The 27,490-nt window shown below is 39.6% G+C and overlaps 1 protein-coding gene and 1 non-coding gene across 3 annotated transcripts; one reads left to right on the top strand and one right to left on the bottom strand.

Annotated features, from left to right (window-relative positions):
* Positions 1-600: 600 nt before the first annotated feature.
* Positions 601-23,403, bottom strand: REST (RE1 silencing transcription factor). Of its 2 annotated transcripts, none has more exons than XM_036084274.2 (4): positions 23,037-23,403; positions 19,779-20,685; positions 13,099-13,182; positions 601-6,488 (listed from the first exon to the last, which is right to left on the bottom strand). In XM_036084274.2, the coding sequence occupies exons 2-4, from the start codon at positions 20,674-20,676 to the stop codon at positions 4,309-4,311; spliced, it is 3,162 nt and encodes a 1,053-aa protein (XP_035940167.2). In that variant the 5' UTR covers positions 20,677-20,685; positions 23,037-23,403; the 3' UTR covers positions 601-4,308. The 2 variants fall into 2 exon arrangements, with proteins under 2 accessions (XP_035940167.2, XP_035940168.2); XM_036084275.2 differs by lacking the exon at positions 23,037-23,403 and adding an exon at positions 22,232-22,347.
* Positions 23,404-26,486: 3,083 nt separating this feature from the next.
* LOC118530683 (U5 spliceosomal RNA) lies at positions 26,487-26,601 on the top strand. Its single transcript, XR_004914765.1, has one exon. It is a non-coding gene; the product is annotated as a U5 spliceosomal RNA (small nuclear RNA).
* Positions 26,602-27,490: the final 889 nt, after the last annotated feature.

Below are 27,490 nucleotides of genomic sequence, written 5' to 3'. Positions count from 1 at the left end.
TGATGCTTTGCATAGCCAGAGGTTTCTCCATCACCCTCCCCCCTTTCTTTCAACTCAACAAAAACACATTAAAACACATTTCTCCATTAACAAAAAAAGTAGACTCTTATTAAGAAGATGGTTTATCACTATCCCTTGAGTTTCATTTTTTTCTCAGAGTTTAATTAAATACAGTAAAATGCTTAAAACAGTACCTTGGCAGTCAACACTCAGTGTAACTCAACTTATTTTCCCTTCAATGCATCTTTTTCCAATTGTGAGTCAAAATGTACTAACACCAGGCCTGCTACTGAGAAAGGGTATTTATGTCATAGCTGTTAAGGGAACCTGTGATTGGGAAGTAATTACTATGCAAAGCATGCTATGAACTGTCTTCAGGTTGTTTCTCCCTGACCTCCATGTCCCAGAAAAGTACAGTATGGGAAGATACGCTCTGGACTACTACCCACTGGACTGTTACCCCAAACAAGAGATTGCCATGATCTTTCTACCTACCATGGGTTATCAGACGTAATACTTTTAGAATTAATATACTTGCAATTCTAGCAAAATAAATTTGGTTTGATACTTGACGTACCAATAATAAACAAAGGCATAAAATGCTTTTTAAAACTTTATTTCAACATAACTATGCTTACAGAAATACACTCATACTGGTTAATAGAATGCAATTTAAGTTTAACTTATCCTACACAATTTGGACCAAAGACTTGGTACATGGTTTAAGCTTAAAAAAAAAAAAAAAGGATTTGCAATCTGGTTTATTTTTCATCTATTACAAATGTATATAAAAGATCCTCCCATCAAATGCTGCTAAAGCAGGCAGCAAGAACCTTGAGATATTAACCTTTGGTTTGTCTCGGAAAAATAACACGTATTGCACTGTAAAAGTTTATAAAATTGGTGCAACAAAACATCGTTGTAATGTTTCAATGCCAGTTTACAAAGATCAATTAACTAATGGATGTTGAAAAGAGTGGGGAGAGCCTATGTACACAAGTGAAAATGTAAAAGCTATCTGATTTAGTTAAAATTGCATGTAGATTGCAAGTCTACACAAACCAAGATTCAGATAATTTATTGAATCTGAATTAACACTATCAGATCAGTTCATCTGCTGAGGTCAACAAGGAAACTGCACACACTAAGTGTTTTTCTGGTTTATGCAATATTAAGTTTCTTCCCCAGCTTTTCAGTCCAGAACTGTTATTATACTACAGGCAAGGTATTCCTTCCATTGTCAACATTCATGGGGTGACATGTGATGAGGTCTACTTGGGTTTAAATTTATTTGCATTAGCACTTATATGCAAAATAGTCCCCAAAGTTAAAGACCACATGACTTTAGAAGTAACTCTAAAAAATAAAATGGCCCTTCTTGGAAGACTAGAACAAAACATCCAGCCATAGTTATAAGAAGGCTTATCAGAAATGTAGCCCCTTATGAATTATACCTCAATAAAAAAAAGTAGCCCCAAAGAAGCAGCTCTGAAAAGAGGAAAAAATATAACTTAAGATATCTTGAAAACCAATGTGAATATAGGTTCAGAAGATAAAAGAGATACATTTTCATAAGACTACCTAGGATTAGGCTTATAATGTATTCTAGTATTTCAAGTTTATCTCTAGTTACTAAACATCAATTTACAAATAACATATTCACTTTTTATTCCTTTAACAAAAGGGAAAATTCTAGTTTCAATTCTATCCAGTGGAGGGGAAACTGAGAAAACAAAGATTCAAACAGTTCCATGCAAATATCACATTTTTCAAATGGAAGAACTCCCAACTAAACCAGAAGTTCAAATTACTAATATATTTTTCATTGAAACAATTTTTAACAAGTACAATACATGGCATTAAGGTTCAGAACCTAATATAGGCCTGAAAATCAAGTCCTTGTTTTCTGGAAGAAAGGCCTCAAGTCCCACTCAATTTCCAGTAACAATGTTTTCACAGATCAATTTAATAATAAGGGGTTTTAATTTCCTTCATATTTTGTTTTTAGCATTCTAGTCTTAAAACTAGATTAAGAAAATTAGTCCAATTCCCCAGAAGTCTAATTTTTTTCTTTTGTAGCATGAAAGAATCCACAAAACCTCTTCCCCAAACTGATTCCCAATCTCCAATCTGTACTTAACATGAGTGTTTTCATATAGAATGTAAAAGGTAACTTACATAAAATGTACCCATGAACATTAAAACTAGTTGTTAGAAAGATTTAACTAGCTTTATAATTTAAGTTTTAAAACATAAATATTTGCAGCTTGATCTTCTGTTGACAATGATTGTCGGAGCCGTGAATTCATCTAGAATTCAACATCATTTATAAATTCCCATTCATGCACACAAAACATACACCATTAACACACAACTTACTCCTCATGTCTTGAGAGAATCTTCTCTTCTTTATATCTTTGGCCTCCCAGTCAATTCCAAGTTCAAATGTCTTTTAACTCAAACTTCACTCTCAGATTTTTAACAAGTTTTCCACCCACACTTCATCAATGCTTTTCCTAATCTTTCATGTTGCATTGCCAAACTCATACCTGCCTCAAAGAGATCACCAGATAAAAGAAAATAAATGAAATATAAAGTGGTTATTTCAGAACAGAACATGGGAGGATCAGAATTGTCCAAGATTCCCTACTGGGATCATACTTTGACTGAAATGAATTAACTGCTATCAGCAAGGAAAATCCCGTTGGATTCTTTCATATTCTTTGGCAACTGGCCAAAGAACCTACCAAGAAAGTTTTAGAAGTACACTCTTTCTTAATACAAAGTGCCCCCACAGGAACACCAGGATAGCTGCAATTCATTTGAGGCCTCACCTGTAGAAAGAGGCTGTCACAGGGACAGCCAGGACACCCACTAGTTTGTGGAGATCCCTGAGAAAGTGTGATTTTTTTAAATCTGGACTGTACTTAAGTTTCACCTGCCTTTTTCATTGTATTCATAGAAAGTAAGTAGCAGCTGGTCTACCAGCACTCATACTACCTCTCTCAACCTAGTTTGCTGTAAAATTGCTATGGCTTTGGAATCTCACAACTGATAATTCTGTATAACTTGAAGGAGTAATTATGTCTCCTAATTCCAGGTTTGCAGTTTCCAAATATCACTTACAGTTCTTTTCAGCTGAGTAGCCATATGGACACCAACCATCTATGGAAAAAGGTCTTCCTCAAAGATATATATGATTTAACACTGTACATCTAGGAAGTAGTTATACTAAAACAAGCCAAAAATTTTTACTTATGGTTGGTATCTGAGATAAAAACCCATTTAATATAGAGCCTAGTGGTTTATTTATTGTAAAGGTCAAAATGAGAGCTGTGAACTCACTATATCCTTTTAAAATAAATAACTTATGTGAAATACAGATTCGGCATAGATATAAGATGTGAAATTCAGAATCAATGGATTGAACCTGCATGTTTCATTTGCTCACAAATTTGCAAACACTAATAATATTCTGCAAAAAAGACAATTGCAGCAAAGGAAAAAGAAAACTGCCCTTTTGCAAACAAGACTAAAAAGCATCCCTCCAAAGAGGACAAAATAAACATGCATATATATGTATAAAGTGTTACTGTTCAACAAATACTATTTCTAGAAAAAAATTGAACTGCATAGGTTAAAAAAAAAAAAAACAACAATGTGCAACATCTTAAGCCATTAAAGCACCAAAAAAAACCACGAAAAAACAAAACAAAAAAAACCACACCAAAATCATAATGACGATTAACATAAACAAATAAGAAATATTGATCAAAACTCAGGAAGTAAATACCTGGACTGATACAATGTCCACTGTTGGGAGAATTTTTCTTCAATTTAAATGTCTCTTCTCATCTCTAAAAAAATTTTAAAGTGCTAACTTTATATAAAGCAGGCAAATTCTTCAAGTAATTTGCTATTTAAGTATGCCAATTTTTATAGAACTAAACAAAGAACTAAGAAAAAAACTAATGTGAAACAAGAAGACAGACATGGCAAGAAAAGTGACAAGTTACAGCCAGACAAAGCAATAGAATGCTACAATACCACCTTGGCCTTCTCATTTCAATTAAATGTATAAGCTAACAGATTTAGGTGTCTGCTGGTTTAGTACACTAACTTCCTTGGATTTGCTAAAATTTATCCATCAATAGGTATAGAGTCCTAAGGAAAAGAGTGCCACTTAAAAATCAACATCGGACACTAATTAAAGCAATTTAAAAAATAAAAGGTTGTCTACAACTATAAATGAATATTAAATGTAATAGATCTTATAAACTAAGAACTAAAGCCTTATCCTAAGTTGAATTACTCCTGCCCTTTAGCTGCTTTTTCAAGGAAGTATACATTAACCAAATGGCGATTGAGGTGCTTGCTGTAATCTTTTTCCTTTCTAAAAGAGCGATCACAGAAGATACAAACAAAATCTCCCTCAGCCACTTTGACTGCCAAGGCTTCCTTTGCATTTTTCCTGTTGGTTTCTTGTGGAACTGGCCGGGCCCCATTCAATCCAGAGTCATCACTACCCTCTGACATGTTGTCACTTAGATCACTTCCATCATGACTGTGGATGCCTTCATCTTCATCCATTTCCTGAGACTCATTTACTGCTACAATGACAGGAGGTGATGTCACAGCAGTTTTGGACACTGCTTCGTGGTTTTCTACTGGTAGGGGAAGCAGCACTGGTGAAACTGGTTCTTCAACTGCTGGGTCTTTGCCAGGGGGATTCTCTGTTTTGTTCTCATCAGTGTCCATTTCCATTTCACAAAGCACAGTGTCAGCCTGACACTTAACATCTAAAATTTCACCCTCTGGCATAGTCAAGTTTTGTTCAGAGGATGAAATATTGGCAGATTCCTTGATAATAGCAGCAAGACCAGCTAGACTCTTCTCTGCCTCTTCTACTTTTTGAAGAGGGGCTTCTTTGCTTCCTTCGCCTTCAGTGAATAATTTTTGGTCTTTTGACTCCTCTTCTTTTAAGTTTTCCTTTGGCGGTGGTGTTGATGGTGGTGAGAGATCCTGTGCACCTGCACTTTCCTTCAGAGGCTGGCTATCTTTGACAGGCACTAAGCCAACTTCAATAAGGACTTGCTCCTTCCGTGCCATTTCACTCTGCGTGTTGGACTTTTCCTTTTTATCTTTTCGAGGAGACTTTTTGGGACTTGGCTCCATGTGAAGAGGAGGCTCTGTGGGAGGAGGAGGCTCCATCTGATCAACCTCCAGCTGAGCGGGCCCCATGGGAGGAGGTGGCTCTGTCTGAGCAGGCCCTATCTGAGCAGACTCCATTGGAGGAGGCGGCTCCATCTGACCAACATCCATCTGAGCAGACTCCATGGCAGGGGGCGGCTCCATCTGAGCAGGCCCCCTGGGAGAAGGCTCCGAATGAGAAGGCCCCTTGGAAGGGGAAGGCTCCATCTGAGAAGGCCCCTTGGAAGGAGAGGGCTCCATCTGAGAAGGCCCCCTGGAAGGAGAGGGCTCCATCTGAGCAGGCCCCCTGGAAGGAGAGGGCTCCATCTGAGCAGGCCCCCTGGAAGGAGAGGGCTCCATCTGAGCAGGCCCCCTGGAAGGAGAGGGCTCCATCTGAGCAGGCCCCCTGGAAGGAGAGGGCTCCATCTGAGCAGGCCCCTTGGAAGGAGAGGGCTCCATCTGAGCAGGCCCCTTCTGAGCAGGCTCCTTTTGAGCAGGCTTGCTGCCTTTTTTACTTGACTTATTTTTCAGACTTTTCTTCTTTGTACTTTTTTTTGTGCAAGTATTTTGCTTTTTAGTATCCTCTACTTTGCTATCAGCTTTTGGCACTTCCTGACTATTTTTGGATTTGCTTTCTGCCTTCTTTTTCTTTTTTGTCATAGGTTCCTCATCATTAACAGGATCTTTTAAGGAATGGGCTTCAGCTTCCATCCTCCTTTTGCTTTTCTTGGTTTTACAGGTTGTTTCTGAATTATTTCCTGTATGCACATCCATTTCTTTAGTTTCCATTGCGGATTTGCGAGTTCTGGTAGTCACTTGAGTTGAAGCATTACTACAGGACTTTTTCTCTTTAGAAACATTATCTTTTTTCTCCACTTTTACAGACCTCTCATTCTTCTTTCCAGCCACATCCCCCTTTATTTTTGTCTGTTCTGTTTCTTTTTTTTCATTGGTAATATTGTTATCAGGCAGGTCAGCCTCTCGCTTTTTGGTTTTCTTTAGTTTCACTTTTGAGACATCCATTGTTTTATTAGGACAAGTAGGATGCTTGGATTTGAAGTGATACTGCAGATTACACTTCTTGGAAGCTGCATAGTCGCATACAGGGCAATTGAACTGCCGTGGATTAACATGTAGCTCTACATGTTTTTTGAAGTTACTTCTATCTGCTGTTTTGTAGTCACAATGTGGACAGTTAAGAGGTTTAGGCCCATTATGAACCTGTCTTGCATGGCGGGTTACTTCATGTTGATTAGAGGCCACGTAACTGCACTGATCACATTTAAATGGCTTCTCACCTGAAGGTAAACAAGAGATGTTAGAACATAGATTAAGAAATGAAATCAAGCTTTTATTAAAATATAAGGAATTGGATATGTTAAAACAAACACACACACAAGCTATTCATTGAAAAGACTGTATCATGCACTTTACATTTACCATATTTATTTGTAGATCTTTTCTCTACCCCTTGACAATGACTCTCATACCAAATGGAGGAACAATGACCTCATTTAACCATGCTCTCCTAAAAAGTTCATCAAGCTAGAGCTCTCAAACACTGTAAGAGAACAATGAATCATCAAGAAGTACACGACAATTACTGGCAAAGTTGGCTGGGCTCTAGATGTGAATTTTGGGGCAAGGGCACTCAAAGAGAAAAAATAATTTTATTTTATTATTTTATTTTTTTGAGAAAAGATAATTTTAAATGTTTTATGTTTAGTTAAAACAAATGACAATGGAGTAGAATATGTAATTCCCATACATTTTTAAGATAAATCTTGAGACTTCAAAAGAAATATCTTACACTCCAGGTTATACTCTCAGACCTTAAATGTAGAAGTTGTAAAAGTTTTAGCCTCAGGGAACAAAAGGCCTTTTCTTTAAATTTAACCCTTTTGTCCATCCTAGCAGGAGTAGAGTCAAGCTTCACTCAGAAAAACTCGTCCAATGCCAGAATTGCTATTTTAAGGCAAAAATATAGCAAAGCCAGAAACTTTTTGATTTTTCCCTACCTTCTTTTAACAAATGGGTAAAGAAACAACATAGATAAGAAAGGGCATACAAATAGATATGGTATGTAAAATAATCGAACAAAGTCATGATCACAGATCATAGGTACATACAAAACCAAAACCACCCCCACCCCCAAATTAAAGGTACAAGATTAACACATTCTACCTGAATACATACCCATCTAGATCACACTCTAGTAAATATTACCAAATGGTATCCATACCCCACTGGTCCAATGGAATGCATAGTAGAAAAATGGAAATTGACATTTATGAAAATTCATCTCTGAAACATTCTCAAATTCATATCAAATCTAATTTTTTCATAAAGCAAATGTCTCAGACATTAAGTAAAACCATGGTAAGCTTTACATGATTAGAAAATGTCTGATGATAAAATAATCGCAGAAACAACTTATTCAGGTATATCAGATTGGTTAGATTGGTTATGTAGCTAACTGGACAACTCTTTTCCACGTTAGACTACTAACAGATTCACAAATAGAGTAATGCCTCTATCTTGTCTTCTCTAGTGAATTACCTCAGTGGAGACAAACATTTGCTTAACATATATAGACAAAGAATGGGGAAAAAATAGGTGGCATAATGATTAAGAACTATCTGGGGGATCAAATATGGGCTCTTCTCCAACTCAATGTGAGATCCTGAGTAAGGTACCGAAAACTCTCTAAGGCTCAATTTCTTCACCTGTAAAAATACTTTTAAGTGTTATGAGCTATAAATAATTTAATCCATATAAAGCACTTAGCATGGAACAGAGAGCCAAGCAGTCCATATACATTCCCTATAAATCATCACTTTTGGAACAGGTACTTTTAGTATGGGTAAACAAAAGGCAAGATTCATTTTGCCTTTCCATTTTAAACCCTACCTCTGAGTAAACAAGTAGCTGATGAATGAAGTTTATCTCTTTAAGAAAATATTTGTGCTAATAAAAGAATTACAATGGAAATATTGCCATTGTATAACCCCTAATAAATGCAGGTATTTACACAGCAAGCATCAATCAAAGTGCAAGCCTCCACCTATGAAATGGTCAGAGAATGGGAGTTCACAAAAATCTATTTAAATTTTGATGGCAAAATTTACTTGCTCCATTCATTCCCCCCCTCAATTTTATTTTCTTGCCTTAAATCTTGTGTATTAGACCTAGGCATTAAAACTATACAGGTTATTAGTATCTAGTTAAATATACATTTTTTGCCTTTTATCAATGATTTTAATTCTTTTCCAATTCTAGTATTTATGTTTTTCATCTTTATAAACATGTCAGATGTCTATTTTATTCTTCCCAAATTAACTTAAAGGTATATAGCAAATTCAAAAGAGCACTTTACATGTTTTTATCAAGAAGAATCCAGAAAGGGCGCCTGGGTGGCTCAGTTGGTTAAGCGACTGCCTTCGGCTCAGGTCATGATCCTGGAGTCCCTGGATCGAGTCCCGCATCGGGCTCCCTGCTCGGCAGGGAGTCTGCTTCTCCCTCTGACCCTCCCCCCTCTCATGTACTCGCTCTCTCATTCTCTCTCTCTCTCAAATAAAAATAAATAAAATCTTTAAAAAAAAAAAAAAAGAAGAATCCAGAAAGAACAGCAAGGGGACTTTATTTAAAGTGTAATGGGGCATACAATTGATTACTACTTAGCAAAAAACCACAAAGTTCTTATAAAGCAGCATGGGATGAATGTCAAAAACATCTTACAGAAGACTGTCATAATACTCTTTTTGATAGAAGTCAGACTCTCGGTTGGGGGTAGACTGGAAAGGGTAAGGAGGGAACTTTTCTGAGGGTGTAAAAATGTTTCAGGTCTTCCTCTAGGGGGCAGTCAAACAGGAGAAACCATGTGAAGTCACTAACCTGTGTGCTTCAGATACGTGTATGCATTTTCATGTGTGTTAATTGAACCTCAATAGAATACTGTTTAAAAATTTATTCTATACACCTGAAACTAATGTAACACTGTGTATCAACTATACTTCAATAAAAACTACGTTTACTGAACAAAAAAAGCCCAAACTGCATAGTAAGTTCAATTTGACATGACATACTAAAATGAGAAATAAAATAGCAAAGACACAGGGAAGAAAACTTATTCTAGAATTCATGAAGACTCTCAAACCATAACGTCTTTCAAATAAGCCCAGCCATTAAAATAGTGCCTCCATAATAATTATCAAATACTTGGTGAAAGGAAAATAAACTTAGGGTTGAAAAAAATACTTTTCCATCTTAAAAAGAGTAATAAATGAGGCAGAACTTGGCAAGTTGTTAATCTCCTTTAACAAAAGCATCCATTACACTCATTGTGGAAAAATATTCAAAATGAATTCCTATGCAAGCAGAATGGGGAACTAGCCATTATATAAAATATTATCATTAACAGCAAATACAAACTGGATGTATTTCATCTAGAACAAAATATTTCATCCAAGATGAAATGGTAGCATCTCCATTGAGAATAAGAAAGGGAGAGCTGTGGATAATGTCAGCCAGGTGAAGGATACTTTAATACCATTAGGGAGAAACACCAATAAAATGGAGAATAACACCAGATAAGGTTAGATTAGTTTAGGGTGTCAATTTTTCACCTCATCAACATTCTGATCACTTCCTAATTTGGCCTAAAAAAACCTCACCCTATGGTTGGAAATGCTCTAAGTAAATAACCATTGTCGTTTTGCTTTATAAACGAATCTGTCAGTTAAGCTAAAATGTATCAACTCCACAGAGCCTAATCTCTTCCAAAAATAAGAGAATGAGCACATACTTTTCTTCTCTAAAATACACTCACATGAACCAGGAACAAACAAGCCCCTGGGGACCTTAAAGATCAGACTCCAGACCACAGAGAAGGCACCCAAGATATTCACTCCATGCAACCCATTCAAAAAGACTACCGATCCAGTTTGACCTAATTTAGCCTCACTGATCCAATTTGACCTAATTTAGCCTCACTTTACTTACAAGTGCTATCAGTAACTTCGATTAAAAGTATTAAAACATAAGATCTTCTGTAAATAATTGCACACTCATACACAAAACAAACTAACCATGTTTGCTTCCTGTTTGCAACTCAAACTACTGGCACCCAATAAAAGACATGTCTCTGCTCTCTCCATACTCTGTGGTTCCAATTTCGTTATGCTGTAGCTTCCTGAGCCACTTTCTGAGCCATAATTTTGTTTTAACCATGCTGATAACTGAAAATTGGAGGGGTGAGTTTAAGCTAAATCCCAGCTCTTCTAATTTAAAGGAATGACAATTAACCACAATAAAAGCATTTATCCTAAGTCTGTGTCCTAATCCATAAACTAGGATTAAGTATTTAAGGACTACTAAGATTAGAGATAACAAATCCCAATTTCTCAGTACCTGGCATATAATAAATAGTAGCTACTATTGGGGTGCCTGGCTGGTTCAGTCGATAGGGCATGTGACTCTTGATCTTGGGGTTGTGAGTTTAAGACCCACACTGGGTGTAGAGATTATTTAGAAAAATAAAATCTTTATGGGGCGCCTGGGTGGCTCAGTTGGTTAACCAACTGCCTTCGGCTCTGGTCATGATCCTGGAGTCCCGGGATGAGTCCCGCATTGGGCTCCCTGCTCAGAGGGAGTCTGCTTCTCCCTCTGGCCGTTCCCCCCTCTTATGTGCTCTCTCTCTCTCTCATTCTCGCTCTCTCAAATAAATAAATAAAATCTTTAAAAAAAAAAAAAGAAAAAGAAAATCTTTAAAAATAGTAGCTACTACTCATTAAGAGACTTTTAAAATACTTGCTGTACTGTAACAGTACTGAATATCATCTTTTAATACAGCAAAGAGATTCAAAAGACAATAGCAAACACAAAATTATTCAAGCAGAAGTTACTGACTGGTGTAAAACACCAGACACTTAAACAGTGACAAAAGTATTATCCATTCAATGAAAAAGATACAAGTATGTCATCATTCTAATCCAGTAACCCAGCAACACTAATAGTGGGTCAACCAGATAGGACTTCAAATGAGACACATTAAGTAGAATTCAAGCATTCATATTTAATTTCCAGTGTACAAGTAATACAAGGCACAGGGACAGAGGAAAAACCAAATGACACCGTAAGAAAGCAAGTAAGACAAATCCAGAAAGGGGGATATTCTACAGGAAAAATGGCCACATTTCTTCAATGCCTAGTTTAGTTTCCCCATTGGTAAAATGGGGACAGCAATAGAACTTATACATTATTGGATAGTTAGTTATAAAGGACTAAATTTAGTTAACTCACATAAAACTCTTAAATGTTTTAAGGACTAGAACACAACTATCAATAGAACACGATGCCTACCCTCAACGAAGCCTGAGAGAGCATCCAAATTACCCTCAGAAAATGAAACCAGGAAGTACCTAAGCAATAAACTCAGGTTTCTGGTTAAGTGACTCAACTCAATAGCTTAGGAGATTTAGAAAGAACACTCAAAGTATATTAAAATGACAAGCTTTAGGGTGAGGAAAAGCTAGCAAACATATTATGTGACCCCTTCATAGCTGCTCAAATCAGAATCTGTACTATAATCAAATGTTACTCAATCACTGACTCAAAACAGTGATATCCAATAGAAATAAAATGCAAGCAATGTATGTAATTTTAAATTTTCTGGTAGTCACATTTACAAAGGTAAAAAACAGGTAAAATTAAATTTTACTACTTATTTAACCCAATATAACTAATGTCATGTCAACATGTAATCAATACTTTAAAAAAAAATTTAAGTTTATTTAAGTCATCTCTACCCCCAAAATGGGGCTCTAACTCATGACCCCGAGATCAAGAATCACATGCTCCTCCAACTGAGCCAGCCAGGCACCCCAAAATAGGTATTTTACGTGCTTTTATTTATGTTGTTTGAATTCTGCTATGTATTTTATACTTTTCAAATTACATTTCACAAGCTTAATAACCACATGGCTAGTGGATACACAAGCAGACTATACAAATTTCAGGCAATTAATTAACCTAAGATAGATGAGTCTACATAGACTTCTGTTAACACCAAGATTTTGGCATAGTTTCCCTACAGGAGTATATATTCCAAATTTGTAAGGAGAGTATTCTGATCAGTTGTGGTGGTTCACCAAGGGTCAAGTGTCAATTGTAGCCAAAATGAATTATCCTTTCAAGACCACCTATGCTATATTTACTTTTTAACTCTGCCATCTACCTACCTTGATAATGGGGACCAATTCTGGCTAGTGATCACAATTATTTCACTCACTGGAGTGCATTTCTAGCCCTGCATTTTATCTATTATAGGTTAATAAACTGAGATCCTGGATTATCTATTATTCTTTAAAGTTTGGCTTTTGTAAATCAGTCCACAGAAGCCCTATCAGCTCTCAAAAGAGGACAAACCCACATTTCAGGACCTGAGAAGTTAAGAAGGATCTCTGTAACCTGGAAACCCCACACTATGAAACTTCGTGTTATATTGTGTTGGGAGTGGGGGAGAGGGTGAGAAGGTAAGGGGTTGCTCAAAACGTACAAACCAGTGTTGGTCTATAACAGCATTTCAAGTTTTATTAGTCATAGAACTTTAAGATCTGATGAAAATTATGGACCTTCCACCCAGAAACAGTGCATGCATACATTTATATTCAGTTTCAAGAGTTCCACCTATGGATTCCTCATTAAGAGCCTACATTTAGATACAGCGCCACATGAATACGACACTGATTTTTCACTCTAATTTCTAAATTATGTTAAAAATAAATCATAAATTGATTTTTAAATAAATAAATCGTAAATAATGACCCAGTTCCAGGTCTAGAAGAACTTCCTTATACTGATAAGTATTGTTTACTAAAAATCATAGAAGGGTTACCATTTCTTACCAACCTGAATGAGTACGCATATGTCTAGTTAGATGAGTCTTCTGAGAACTTGAGTAAGGACAAAGTTCACATTTATATGGGCGTTCCCCTGCAAAAATATAATGATTAGGGTTTAATTATGATAAAATAAGGGAAATACAATTCTCACTAACAATATACATAATACTCAGTACTGAGCATTTTTTGATAAGGATTCTTTTCCTATTCCTGGCAAAATGGTCAATTTTTTATCAGGTGTTAGACATGTAAATGATTTAATTCAGAATTCACATAACTACATTTCACCTTTGCTGACAAAAAAGATCACTGGTGGGCGCCTGGGTGGCTCAGTTGTTAAGCGTCTGCCTCCGGCTCAGGTCATGATCCCAGGGTCCTGGGATCGAGTCCCACATCGGGCTCCCTGCTCGGCAGGAAGCCCGCTTCTCCCTCTCCCACTCCCCCTGCTTGTGTTCCTGCTCTCGCTATCTCTCTGTCAAATAAATAAATAAAATCTTTAAAAAAAAAAAAAAGATCACTGGCTTTCTGAATTCTCATAGCCCTTTTAATTTTCACAGTAATGCTACATACTATCACATTAAATATTAAGAACTAAATAATTATCTTGATAAGTTATCAAGGAGCATTCTTTTTTTCTTTTTTAATTAGAATTACCCTTAGGAAAAAAATCTACCCAAATTTTCTCATGCTGTCACTTGGAATTTTTTATTCTTGTGAAGGATAAATCTATCATTTGAAATTGTTAGCTTAAAAGCAAGAAAACTTGAGTGGGGATGCTTAAGCTAAAAATTTCAAGTAACAGCCCTTTCATGAAATAGATCAGTACTGGTTAAGGCAAATGATGCTCATAAAGCCATTAGGACTGACAGCAACTGAAGATGAGAGGATAATAACGGCAGGAAATGTATATTTTTTGGGTATGGTTTGTCAACCACAAAACAGGTTTTTTTTAAAAAGCTTGGCTATTAAAAAAAAAGCTTGACAATTTGTAATTTGTTTTCATCTGTCTTTGGCCACAAGATAATAATTACAACCTTGGGCAAGTTTCCTCAGTAAAAGTAAAAGCGCCTTCACTTCCTAGAATTGTGAGAATTTAAATTTAAGATAATACAGAACATTTGACATTGTGCCTGGCACACAGTAAAGCCCTCAATAAATACCAGTTATTATTTTGTCTATACAGTAAGTTACAGTAACAGATGTGTCTAGTAAAATGGACAAGGGAAAGAAAATACAAAGTGAAAAAAGAGGAAGAATACTGTAATGAGTAGGAAATGTGTTCCTAGTACCTATACAGCTGTTATTAGTTGGTAGCTATAGATTAGCTATAAATAGGTCACACCAAAAGAATTCCTACTTCAACCTGGAAGAATTTTAGCTTAAAAAATGTTGAATGTATTCCTATAAATATACATATAAGTGACAGATAAGCACATGAAAAGATTCACAATATCTTTACCCATGACGGAAATGCATATCAAAACCACAATGAGATGAAGACTTTACATCCATGAGGATGGCTATAATCAAAAGGACAGATGTTAAAGAGTATTGGTGAGAATATGGAAAAATCGGAACACTCATACAATGTGAAACTGTAAAATCGTGCAGCCACTTTGGAAAATAGTTTAGCAGTTCCTCAAATGACTAAACATAGTTACCACATGGCCTAGCAATTCCACTCCTAGGTATGAACAGTTGACCCTTGAACAACATGGGTTTCAACTGTGTAGGTCCCTTTATACATGTTTTGGGTTTTTTTCAATAAACACAATACAGTTCTGTAAATTTATTTTCTCTTCCTCATGGATTTTTTTCTTCTTTTAAAAACATTTATTTATTTATTTGAAAGAGAGAATGAGCAGGGCAGAGGGAGAGAATGCCAAGCAGCCTCCCGGCAGAGTGCAGAACCCTTGGGCCTGAGATCAGAACCTCTACCGAAATCAAGTCAGATGCTTAACCGACTGAGCCACTCAAGGTGCCCCCCTCATGGATTTTCTTCATTTTCTTTTTTCTAGCTTAAGAATACAGTATATAGGGGCGCCTGGGTGGCTCAGTCGTTAAGCGCCTGCCTTCGGCTCAGGTCATGATCCCAGGGTCCTGGGATTGAGCCCCACATCGGGCTCCAGGCTTGGCGGGGGGCCTGCTTCTCCCTCTGCTTCTGTTCCCTCTCTCACTGTGCCTCTCTGTCAAATAAATAAAATCTTAAAAAAAAAAAAGAATACAGTATATAATACATACAACATATAAAATGTGTTAATCAGCTATGTTATTGGTAAGGCATCTGGTCAACAGTAGGCTATTAGTGGTTAAGTTTTGGGGGAGTCAAAAGGTATGTGCAGATTTTCGACTGCCCCTAATCCCTGCATTGTTCAAGGGTCAACTGTATATATCCAAGAGAAATAAAAACATGTGTTCACACAAACTTGCATACGAATGTTCACAGAATTATTCACAATAGCTGCAGAATTATTCACAATAGCCAAAAAAATGGAAAACAATCCAAATATTCTAACTGATGAATGGATAAACAAAATGTGCTATATTCCTACAAGAGATTATTTTTGGCAACAAAAGGAAAACAAGTACTGTACATAGAACATGGAGGAACCTTGAAAACATTATGCTAAGTGAAAGAAGGCAGTCACAAAGGACCATATATTATTGTATGATTCTATTTATGTGAAATGTCTAGAATGAGCCAATCCACAGTGAATTGTATGGTATATAAAATGTATCTCAATTAAGCTGTCACAGAAAGAAAAGTTAATGGAAGAAAAATCAAATACCATTATAGATAAACATAAAGGATTCTTTATAAAAGATTGCTTCTATCTGTGCAATTCTACAAAACAGGCATAAATACTCTAGAAAACTCAGTGAATTTTCAGTCACACATAGCGGCAAAAATGTCATCCTTTAGAATTTGTGAACTTTTTTTTTTTTTAAAGATTTTTTTTATTTGAGAGAGAGAGAGAGAGGGAACAAGCAGGGGGAGGGACAGAGGGAGAGGGAGAAGCCGACTCCCTGCTGAGCAAGGAACCGATCCCATGAACCTGGGATCATGACCCGGGCCAAAGGCAGATGCTTAACCAACTTAGCCACCCAGGTGCCCAGAATTTGTGAACTGGTTAAATATCAAACCCACAAAATTAAAAATCTTTTGATTGAAGACTCAAATGAAAGTAATCCTCAGCCCACCACCATGGTAATTACCCATAAAAAGAGAACTGAACTTTGACTCTTAGTTGTATATGTATGACCTTGGACACATCACTTCAGGGTTTCCTCTCAGTAAACGTGGGCTATTATAACTTAGTTCCTCAATAGATTGTTCTGCAGATTAGCACAGAAGTACCCAACACTGGCCACTCAAAGAACAGAAGAAACCCATTAAGTGAATGTGAAAACTAGGGTACTTAAATGAGAAGTGATTCTATTACTTCTTATCTCTACTCTTCAGCATTAAATGAATTTATGTTTCTATAAACACAATTTTCAGAACCATGCATTTATCACCAGAGATACTCAGAATTTACAACATTCAAATATTATCCTCCCAATGTATGCACTACCAAATTGTTTTAAAAAGCTTACCAAAAATAAAAAATGACAAAGATAACATTAGGAAGAAAAAAATTATTTTCAAAAAGTATTAAGACCACACAAGTTTAACACTAAACTGGGGGGGGGGGGGCACTAAAATGTGAAATGAGATACATACAACCAATGTTAGCTTGCTGTGAAAATATCAACCTTAAATTAATGGGGACAAAAACTTATGGATGGTACAGTTACGCATAAAAAATATACCCATTAAAAATCAGTCACCTAAACTGCAATTAAAATAAACTACTCTAAAAAAAATTAAAATAAAATAAATCACTCTACTAAAAAATTTTTAAATGGCCAAAAGTTCTTAGGTTTTTTTCCCCCACTGTGGTGTGTGTGTTTGTTTGTTTGTTTTTTAAAGACTTATTTATTTTAGAGAGAGTAAAAGCACACGCACCCGCAAGCAGGGGTAGGGGTAGAGGAAATGGGAGAGAAGCAGACTCCCCCTCCGAGCACGGAGCATCTATGCACGGCTCCATTCCAGGACCCTGAGATCATGACCTGAGCCCAAATTGAGAGTTGAGTCAGAGGTTTCACCGACTGAGCCACCCAAGCACCCCAAGAGATCTTGTTTAAAACAAAACAAAATGAAAACACTTTACATAAGAAAATTGGAAATACAAAAAAAAAAAAAAAAAATTGGAAATACACACAAAATACTAAAAAGGTTTTCCAGTTCTCTCCATTTTCTTTTTGGTTCTAGAAATACTCTTAAGTTGACAAATTTAGATTTACAGTTGAAAACATTTTTAGTTTTGGGAAACATGAATTATCAAAATACAACTGACAAAAAAAATCAAAATGTATTAAGACAAAAGCACTGGGGTGCTGGTCATATTCTCTATGTTGACTTGCATGGTGGTTATGAGTACATATATTTGTAAAAGTCATCTATTATACTTAATTAATTAAAACAATTCATCGAAGTGTACAGATAAAAGTTATGCTATGGCTACTACCTGAAAGCTCTACAGATCACAGCCAATCTAAACTAATCCCCAAGGTTTTCAAAGAAATGTTAAATGAATATGAAAATAATTATGGCTTAAGTATATATAGTGGCTAGGATTTATTTTAAGATATTATACATGAGGTTAGTTTAGTCTGTTTAATTCAAACTATTAAGTGATTAATGGGGTAGGATTTCCAAGTAACTTGACTTCGTATGCCATGTAATTTTGTAATGTTTGAACTTCTAGACTTTTGAAACTAAAATGGTTTCAAAGCATGAAGACAATCACAGATTACAACAAATTCCAAAGGATTTACAAACTTTTTTACTTGACTAGATTTTAAAGCCATATATATACATAAATATATATATATATATATATATATATATATATATATATATATACACATACACACACACACATAATACTGGAGCATTCTCCTGGAGCTTAGAAATCTTGCTGCAGACATCTTTTCTTCCTCTTTTTTTTCTGAGTTTGAGAGAGAGCGCGCATGCACGCACGCCCACACGAAGGGGGTGGGGGGGGAACAGGAGGACAGAGGGAGAGGGACAAACGGACTCTGCCCAAGCAGGGCTTGATCCCACCAGCAGAGATTGTGACCTGAGCTGAAATCAAGTCAGGCGCTCAACTGACTGAGCCACCCAGGTGCCCTGACATCTTTCTTGTAATTGAATTTCACCCGCAAGTTTTATTAAGTCTATCACTTCAGTAAAGCACTACTGATTGCCCTCCCCACGGTGCCCTACTTTACCGGTGGGGTTCAGTCCTACAGAGTGACAACGCTTGCAAAAGGGATCTTACGCAAACAGCATCCTACAACCCCTTTTTACTTGTGATCCAGACTACTGTACTAGATTACCCTAACCATTTTGTTCAGACCACTAATCAGTCCTCAAAGTACCAATTAGCAGAAAAATGTAACGTGAGAAAACTACCAATAAGTTGCAAACATTTCCTTAAAAAATCAGACTCCTTGGGGCTCCTGGCTGGCTCAGTCAGTTCAGTGGGGCATGCAACTCTTCATCTCAGGGTCGTGAGTTCTAGCCCCACAATGGGCCTAGAGCTTACTTAAAATAAAAAAAACTGAATGATTAAGGGGTGCTGAGGAGAAATGGGGAGCAACCACCAACAGGGTTTCTTTTTGGGTTGAAGATGTCCTAAAAAGTGACTGTGGTGACAGTTACACAACCTTTGTGAATATACCAAAACCAGTGAATCTTAACTTTAAGCAGATGTATTCTGTGGTAGTAGACTATATCTCAATAAAGCTGATATTTACCAAAAAAATTGCCAAATGTGATGAAATATCATTAACTAATGAATATAGGTAATGGGTACATGTTGGTATTTGAGATGTTTGAAATTTTTCATATTTTTAACACTGTTCCATTTTTTTGATAGACTATACTTACATACTAGAAACATTCTCTTACCTGTATGAGTTCAAACATGCTGAAGGACATTATTTTTTGTCTGAAAAATAGCTTCGTTTTCCACATGTGTTTGCTTTCTCAGGAAAATGATTTCAAGTGTGGTAATCCCACCAATCTTTTAAAAACTAACTTTTCACATTTCTATGTTTCGGAGACAAGGTTAAGTTGTTCCACTTAGGAACTCAATACCAAGACAAATTTTTTTAAAAGTTTAAGGCTTCTGTGAAATGGATCTATGCAAAGGTTAATCATTGAGTTTTCCTTTTTGCCTAAGTCCTTAATTCCTTTGGGAAACTATACTGCATCTTAGATGTAGTCACTATCAACTAAATACATCTTCCAAAAAAAAAAAGGTAGTCCAATTTAGCTAAATATCTATCCCAAGTTGTTAGAATACAAATTTTAACAAGAACATGGATAATATTTGTCTTGGCCATTCTTTGAAATAAGTGTTCTTCACTTATCCTCCAATCCCATATAGGTATTACCCCCATGGAGAGAGAAACTGAAGCACAAAGAGGTTAAATGACTTATCCAAGGTCACAAAGACAGCAAATAATGGAACCAGAACTTGACCCCAGAATCCCCTTTCTTCAGTACTACTTTAACTGCCTACTGAATTAACTATCAAAAGTGAGCTGAATTTAGGGACTACAAGGTACTCTTACCTGTATGAGTTCGAACATGTTGAACATAATTATTTTTTCTGTCTGAAAAATAGTTGCATTTTCCACATGTGTATACTTTCCTTGGAAAATGGTTTCTCAAGTGTTTCCTCCAGTGATATTCGCTTACTGTGGTGTATGTGCAAATGATACACTTGTAGACTCGCTCATTATCCCCAGCTCTGGTGTGGTGTTTCAGGTGAGCAGTATAGTGATCGTATCGATTGGTATTATAGCCACAGCGGTCACAGCGAATGGGGCCCTTGGAGAAATCTCCCTCCTCTGCAGTGGAAGACCCAGATTCCCTGGCTTTTGCTTGCTTCTCTGCACTTTCTTCCACAAAAAATTTCTTGGCACTATGAACTCTGATGTGATGCACAAACTGTTCTTCAGATTCGGCTTCATACTGGCATGGCTTACAGCGAAAAGGTTTGCTCTTCAAGTTCTTGCATTTGTCCTCTGCTCCAGGTGTCTCAGGGGGAAGATCTTTACTGGAGCTGTAAATTTCTGGGGCAGCAGCTGAGACCTCAAACACAGGCTGTGGTTCTACAACACTGAGTTCCAAACTTTCCAGTTCCATGTTTTCCAGTCCACTGGGTTCACCTTTTATTTCAGGGGACTCCTCAAGTCCTTCTCCATCACTATCTGAAAAGTTGTTATCTCCAACAGGCATCAATTCTGCCATCTGTCTTTCTTCACCAACCAGGTAATCACAGCAGCTGCCACTTACTTCCCCAGTTAAGGCCACATTTGCCAACATGATAAGCTGAGGCGCAGCCAATTCAGCTTTGGAGAGGTCATGCAAGTCATACATGTCGTTAGGCAAGGCCATGCCAATGTTGCCACTGCCCGTGAACAGGCCTCCTCCTCCAGAAGACTGCCCCATTACCTGGGTGGCCATGACTGTACTCTGAATTCAAAATAAGACAAAAAAATGCAAAAAGTACCAGTTTAAACACAACATCCAAAACAGTGCTGTAATTCTTCATAACCTAAAAAATTCTTTTCAAATATAATCTTTAAATTCAATGAGCTTTGTTAATTGCTAAAATTAAGCTTTGAAATATTTTTGTACTACCAGATTTTCTTCACTGCAGTCACCAAAAAAATTTCTATTATCCCTACAAAAAATTCTATCAATTCTATGACATAACTCATCCATCAACTAGGCCTACCACTGGCATGCCTTCCCTCAAGCACTTTTAATTTTTTTGGTGGGAAAAAAAAAGTAACTTCATTTTTAATATTAATTAAAATTATTTTTCGATTCAACACATGAATAGTAAATTGCTGTTCTCCCAATTCCCCCCTTCAACAGTTTACTGGTCAGAAAATGGAGAACTCCAAAAACCATACTGTGCATTTGTTACGTACAAACATGTCTGGAAAGTAGAAGCCCGTAGTAATTGGTCAACTGAACTGAATTTCATATGAACTCAACTAACTCCAGAAGAATAAACTACTGTGAAAAAGTACCCAGTTTTGTTTTTTTTTTTAATGACTCGACCTGTTTAAAAGAAAAAAAAAATCGGACCTTTTCTGTAAAAAAAGGAAACTCCGTGTATTCAAAACTTCACAAATGAAAATAAAGAAACTTTCAAAACCGCTAATAATCGTACAACTTAACCCGACAATCAGCAACTTTCTTGCATTGTGCTTGACTTGGCCTACTTGCTTAGTGGAAGCCATTACAAGATCACCTTCTTGAAAACATGTTGGGCTTTTAAAGTCGCCTTAAGCACGTTACTTTCCAATCTAAATGGTGCTATTCTCAAACTGAGCGCTGTCTTGCAAATTAGAAAAAGCAAAATAAGTGGCAAGCACTCAAAAAATCAAATCAAACCCCAAACACAAAAAGCAGTCCGTTTCACCCAGGTGCATAAACACAAACCGACTGAGTTATAATGTACCAAAAGTTGGAATCAAATGCCATCACAGAAAACAAACTGAGGGCCATAACTGTCCCAGGGCTTAACAGCCCAAGCTACTCGGCAATTTACCCAAACATCGACTTTTCTAATACCCCCCAACCCTAACTACCGTCCCTAAAGGAATTTTCACGTTTGTCAGGAAGGCCGTCTATGCACAGCCCGAAACCCAACGTGTTGCACGAATTCCTATGTGCGGCTGCCACCAGCGCCTGCCTCGGCGGCGGCATTCCTGACTGAAATAGGCATTCGGCCATTTTCTCAAAATACCAAACACAAAGCAGCTCTTTGCAAACTCGGGCGCTCTCGCTTCCTCTCGGCTGGGCCCGCTCACTGCACACATTTCCACACCAACTCGCGGGAGTTGCCCCAACACTCGTCCTGAAGCTTTTCCTGAGTTCCCCAGCACTAAGAAAAAGCAAGGTGGGCAAACTCGGGGCGCCGTTGGGCCAGACCAAGTCTTCCCCATTCGGGGCTGCCCCCTCCCCGGTCCGCGGGCCCGAGTCTGGGAAGAGGAAGGAAAGTTACCGCGTTGCCGGCGTCCCGGCTCCTCTCACGGCCCCTGGGCTCACCCTCCGCAGAGGGCCCGGGAGGCTCCGCGGGCGCCCTCCGGAGGCGTCGGGCCCCTAGCGCCGGAGGGGGCCCCCACGCGCGCCGGCCACCTCCCCCGCGCCCCGGAAGTTTGCGAACTCACTCCCCCACGGCGCCCCGCGAGACGCGCGCCCCGGCCCCGCCAGCTAGGGCGCCGAGGTGGCCGGGTGCGGAGGGCCGCGGCGGCGGGGCGGCCCGAGAGCAGAAATCGCTGTCCAGCCCCATTGGAGGAACCGCCCGGGCCGCGGGGCTGACTCAACCCGCCCGGCCGCACTCAACGGCGCCTTCCGGCGAAAGGGAGAGGCCGGAGAGGGAGGGGGACGCGAGGGCCGCGGGCCGACGAGGGGCTGCGGCGGGACCTGGGAGCAGGAGGACGGGGAGGAAGTTTCAGGACCAGGGCCACAAGCAGCTCCACTCCTCAGGACCCGACTCGAAGGGCGCCCAGGCCCGCGCGGAGGCGGCGGCCCGGCCTCGACTGGGGAGGGGGTCCTGGCTCCAAGCCGCTCCCCAAGGACGCCCCCGGCCCAGCCCCCGGGCCGCGCCGGTGTAACCCGATCCCGCTCGGCCGCCCGCCTCCGCCCCGCGCTGCGGCCGCCGCCGGAGCCACAGTATCTGCAAATCAGCCCTGGACAGCGCCTCGCTCCGCGTCCTTCCGCGCCCTCCCCCTGCCACTGCCGCCGCCGCCGCCGCCGCCCGGCCCTCCCCCACCCCGACCGAGCCCCCAGTCCTGCGCCGCGCTTACCGGCCTTCCTAGGCGAGGAGGGGCGGGAGACACGGCGTCGCCGCTCCTTCTCCGACTACTTTTCTTTGTTGCTGGAGTTTCGGGGGGAGGGGTGGGGGAGGATGGAAAAGTTGGGCGCTGGGGACGTCGAGGCCCGCGAAGGCCCAGGAGTGGGAGTGCAGAGAGTACTCAGGCCGCCGGCTCTCGCCCCGCCGTCCCGGCCACCGCCGCCGCCGCCGCCGCCGCCGCCGCCGGGGTTTGTGGCCCGGGGCCTCGGCGGCGCTTGCTCTGCTGCTGCGCCGCGAGCTCGCGGGAGCCGCACATTCCAGCACAGGAGGCTGCGCCGCGCACCCAGCCCGCGCCGCCGCCGCCGCCGCCGCCGCCGCCGCCCGCGGGACACGCCTCCTCCACCGCCCGCGCGCGCCCGCGGGACACGCCCACTCCGCCGCCCGCGCGCGTGGCCGTCCGGCGCGCCCCGCCCCTTGGCGAAGGGGGTTGCTCTGGGCCCTGGCTGGGCTGTGGGCGCGCCTAGGGGGAGCCGCACCTAATCCGCCCGGCCCCTCACTCTTGCCCTTAGGTCAAAGAAGAGACGAGCCCCGGTCCCTTTCTTGATTTCTTTCATAAACAAACAACAGAAGAGTTGCCCCCTAGCCCTGGCGTGCAAGGATGAGAATAGAGCTGTTAAAAGAAAAATCTGCAGGCTTTGACCGTTCTCTTTAGAACTATTGTCACCCGCCTTTCAAGTCTAAAGCGCTCGAAAATACCCTTTAGAATCTCTTGAAATCTCCACCCATAGCCACCCTTAACTAATTAAGCTTCGTTAAGCTCACGCGGTAAAAATGCATCCCAAATTTTAAACAATAAGAGAGGAAAATGCAGTCAGTTCGTGAGTTGTGAGAAGAAAATGTCTCGGGAAGATCATGGACTCAGAACTGTGGGGACAAGTCCAAGTCCATAGACATGGCAGGTAGCAGGTAATTCCTGAGCCTTCAAAACACGATTTCAGGGGCGCCTGGGTGGCTCAGTCATTAAGTGTCTGCCTTCGGCTCAGGTCATGATCCCAGGGTCCTGGAATCGAGCCCCGCATCGGGCTCCCTGCTCCACGGGAAGCCTGCTTTTCCCTCTCCCACTCCCCCTGCTTGTGTTCCCTCTCTCGCTGTGTCTCTCTCTGTCAAATAAATAAATAAAATCTTTAAAAAAAAAAACAAAACATGATTTCAGTGGAGCAATTATCCTCAGATTTACAGGACGGTAAAGCAGGTGGTGAGGACATGGAGGCAGTCTGGTCACCACCTGTGGGAGAGTAACCTGGTTTCCCCGTTTATAAAGTGGAGTAACCATGCATAATACCTGGTGCACAGTAATATGCTTTTAAAAGAGAAAGAGAGAGAGAGAACGTAGTCTCATGTACCCCTTACCTTCTATTTACACCAGAAATGCCTTATTAGTCTGCCTTTGAACTCTAAATCATGCCCATCCTCAAAAATTTAATGGCTTCCTTAAACCACTTAGTGTTAAGCCACTTAGTGTAGCATTCAAGGCCCTGACCAACCTGATCTAGATAAGCTGTACTATCACTAGCATTAAAATAGAGGTAGCAGCAAGTGCTACGGAGGTTCAGAGTAGGGAGATGGTCCCTAGCTAAGAGGATCTAGATACTTCTCATAGTAGATGATTATCCAATCTGCCCTTACAGAATTAGTAGAATTTCAACAGGTGGAAAGTAGGGGAAGGAACATTCTACACAGTGAAAACAGCAAGCTCAAAAACCCATCAGCTGAGACTTGCCTAACTCCTCCTCCAGCTCCCCCAGTTCCTTCTCTTTCAAGTTCCTTCACTTGTTTCTCTTATGACACAGCTTCCACACTCTTCACTTTCCTAGTCTACACCCCAGTAGGACCCTTGTCTCCCCATATTAGGACAGTATATTATTAATTAATGCAGCTTCAGATGCAAAATGTTTTAAAGGCCCTAGGGGCTTAATCACCATGGGTCTGGTTATTTAATATCAAATGCAAGCCCTCCCCTGTCAATCAAACTTGAGAGGTATTCATTTTCATTGAACCAAACAGAAAGAAATGAAGAAAGGGAAGGAGGGAGGGAGAGAGACAGAGAGGAGAGGAAGAGAGGGAGGGAAAGGAGGAAGGGAGGGAAGAAGGAAGGAAGGAGAAAGAAAGAAAGAAGAAAGAAAGAAAAGAAAGAAAGAAAGAAAAAGAAAGAAAGAAAACTGCTACGAACTTGTCTGCATTTATTCTTTCTTTTTTATTTCTTTCTTTTTTTTTTTTTCTTTTTAACTAAAATCTAATTTGAGTTGCATGGCTTTTTTAGATGCTGTAGCCCAGGGAATAATTCTGGCTTCTGTCAAAGCCCTCAAAGGCATAAACTGTTTTCTTTCCTTTTTTTATATACAAAAAGGCAAAAATGAAACATCTCTTCTTAAACTTACTAGATAAATGTCCTTCATTTCCTCTGCCTGACTGCTTCCTGGAAATGTTTTATTAATTGAGAATTTATTCCCACATATTGTGATGCAAAAAAAAGAATGGCAAATTGGCAGCTGCATTCATTTAAAATTAGCAGAGGCCCTTGTTCAAGAGATGGCATATTCAGAGTGACCCAAATTATCAAGACATGAAGGCCACAGGTCAAATTCAAGGCCAAGTTACAAATCAATAGAAAATTTCCTTGGGGGGGTGGGTGGAAGCTAGTGCTATGAACTTGAATTCTTAATTGTTTTTCAAGAGACTGTATAATTTGCTGCATCCAAAATTTAAGATCTTTGCAAGATAAAGACTTTGACACGTGAATGAGTTCTGGTTTTCTTATTTTGAGACTATGGATTCTTTCCTATATAGTTAATTCATCAATTTTTAAATTTTAATTATCATATGTTCTTAATAATGTTTTCTCTGGAGATTTACTTCAAAAGTTTGGTATAATGTTTTTCTGCTTTCGTGTGCTTTTTATTCCTAACCATGTTTCATTTTTTTTCCCTCTAGAAAAGAGCTTAGTTTGGCTGAACCCACATGAATGTTACACTGAAGTTCAATTATCTGCTTTACATGTTACATAACTCAAGGTTTTGTGACTGAAAATTGGGGTACAACATCTCCATTATGATGTTAAAAGATTTCACTTCTACTCATTTGGGGTCACCAGCCAAAGGGAAGACATTGGTGTGTCAAGGACTAACGTTTTGGGTGTTTCTCCCACTCTCTCTGCATTTTCAGTAGTACCTGTCACTGTTCACCCTTCCAGGAATCTCCTCCCCATGTAATTAATTCTGCAGGGACTGAACTCTGGCTCTGAAGTTTTTGCTGTGAGTTAGCCCAATTTCTATTTCACATTGAGTTCAAGTGAACTTAGAAGACAATTTAAAAAATACTGCTTTACTTTCTCTATAACCTTATTCTGAAACTTTTAGTGAGAGTAAAAAAAGATTTTTTGTGTGTGATAGAAAGTGCACTGGATACTCTTGGTTTCTCTTCAGATCATAGAAATGTTTTGCCTTTTACTAAAGATTTCCGTGGAAAGGAACAACTTTGAGTCTTAAGCCAATTTTTTGAGTCCGTGTTTCATCAAGTTAAAAAAAAGAGAGAGAGAGTGAGAGAGGAAGGAAGGAAGGAAAAGAAGAAAAAGAGTGAGTGAGCACAGACCAGATAGGCTAGAGAACTGTTTCTCCCCTCTATCGCTTTAATAAATCACTTCTCTTGAGTTTTCCCTGTAAAATGAAGAGGTTGGATTGTGATGTCTCAAAAGTTCTCAGCAGCTTAGAAGCCTAGGGTACTTTTTATTCTGTTTGAAATTTCAAATCATGTGTAGTTTTTCCTAGTACAATCATATATATTTTAAGTTCAATGTACTGGCGTCCCTAGTTTCTTCTCTATGGTTCTCTTTTGCCCTCCATGGAGACCCACCAGTAGCCTTGAGTCATACTGGCTTAAAGATTGATGTTGTCTGAAGACAGGGATCTGAAGTCTGGTCTAGCTCTACTCAGTGCAGGATCATCTATCCTTGCTTCCAGCTGGACCCTGACCTTCTGTTCTGGTTCTGACAACTGGAACGCAATGTCTTACCCACTACAGTATCTGCAGCTTGAGGCACAGAGATGTCTCCTAAATGCTGAGAGAAGGGAGGGAGGTGAACAAGGGAACTCCAGAATGAGCTGGGCTCCCTCCTGCCCTCTCCCAGAGCCCAGAACATACTTTGAACTACTCTCCCCTTGTTCCTCTTCCCTTCAGCACCACTGGCCTCCTTGAAGCCCAATTGCGGTTCCTTGTTCTGCTTGCTGTTCCTCTTCGGAAGCACTGTCCAGTACCCTCTATCCATGCTGCTCATTCCTGCCCCTCCTGATTCAGATGTCATCTCCTCATTTACCAAGCTTTTAGAATTACAGCCTCCTCCCCTTTGCATCCAATCCTGTTGTCCTTCCCTGGTGTTTTTCTTATTAGCATTTATCACTAACTAGCATGTTA

The sequence above is a fragment of the Halichoerus grypus genome, chromosome 3, assembly GCF_964656455.1.
Source record: "Halichoerus grypus chromosome 3, mHalGry1.hap1.1, whole genome shotgun sequence".
NCBI lineage: Eukaryota > Metazoa > Chordata > Mammalia > Carnivora > Phocidae > Halichoerus > Halichoerus grypus.
This window is presented reverse-complemented; position numbering and strand designations above follow the sequence as displayed.

What these genes read in the sequence shown, in the direction of transcription:
- REST (XM_036084274.2), bottom strand. Translation starts at nt 20,676, where the DNA reads ATGGCCACCCAGGTAATGGGGCAGTCTTCTGGAGGAGGAGGCCTGTTC. An exon ending in ACATGTTCGAACTCATACAG is followed by an intron (nt 13,183 to 19,778) that starts GTAAGAGTACCT and finishes ATATTTTTGCAG; the next exon opens with GGGAACGCCCATATAAATGT. An exon ending in ACATATGCGTACTCATTCAG is followed by an intron (nt 6,489 to 13,098) that starts GTTGGTAAGAAA and finishes GTTTACCTTCAG; the next exon opens with GTGAGAAGCCATTTAAATGT.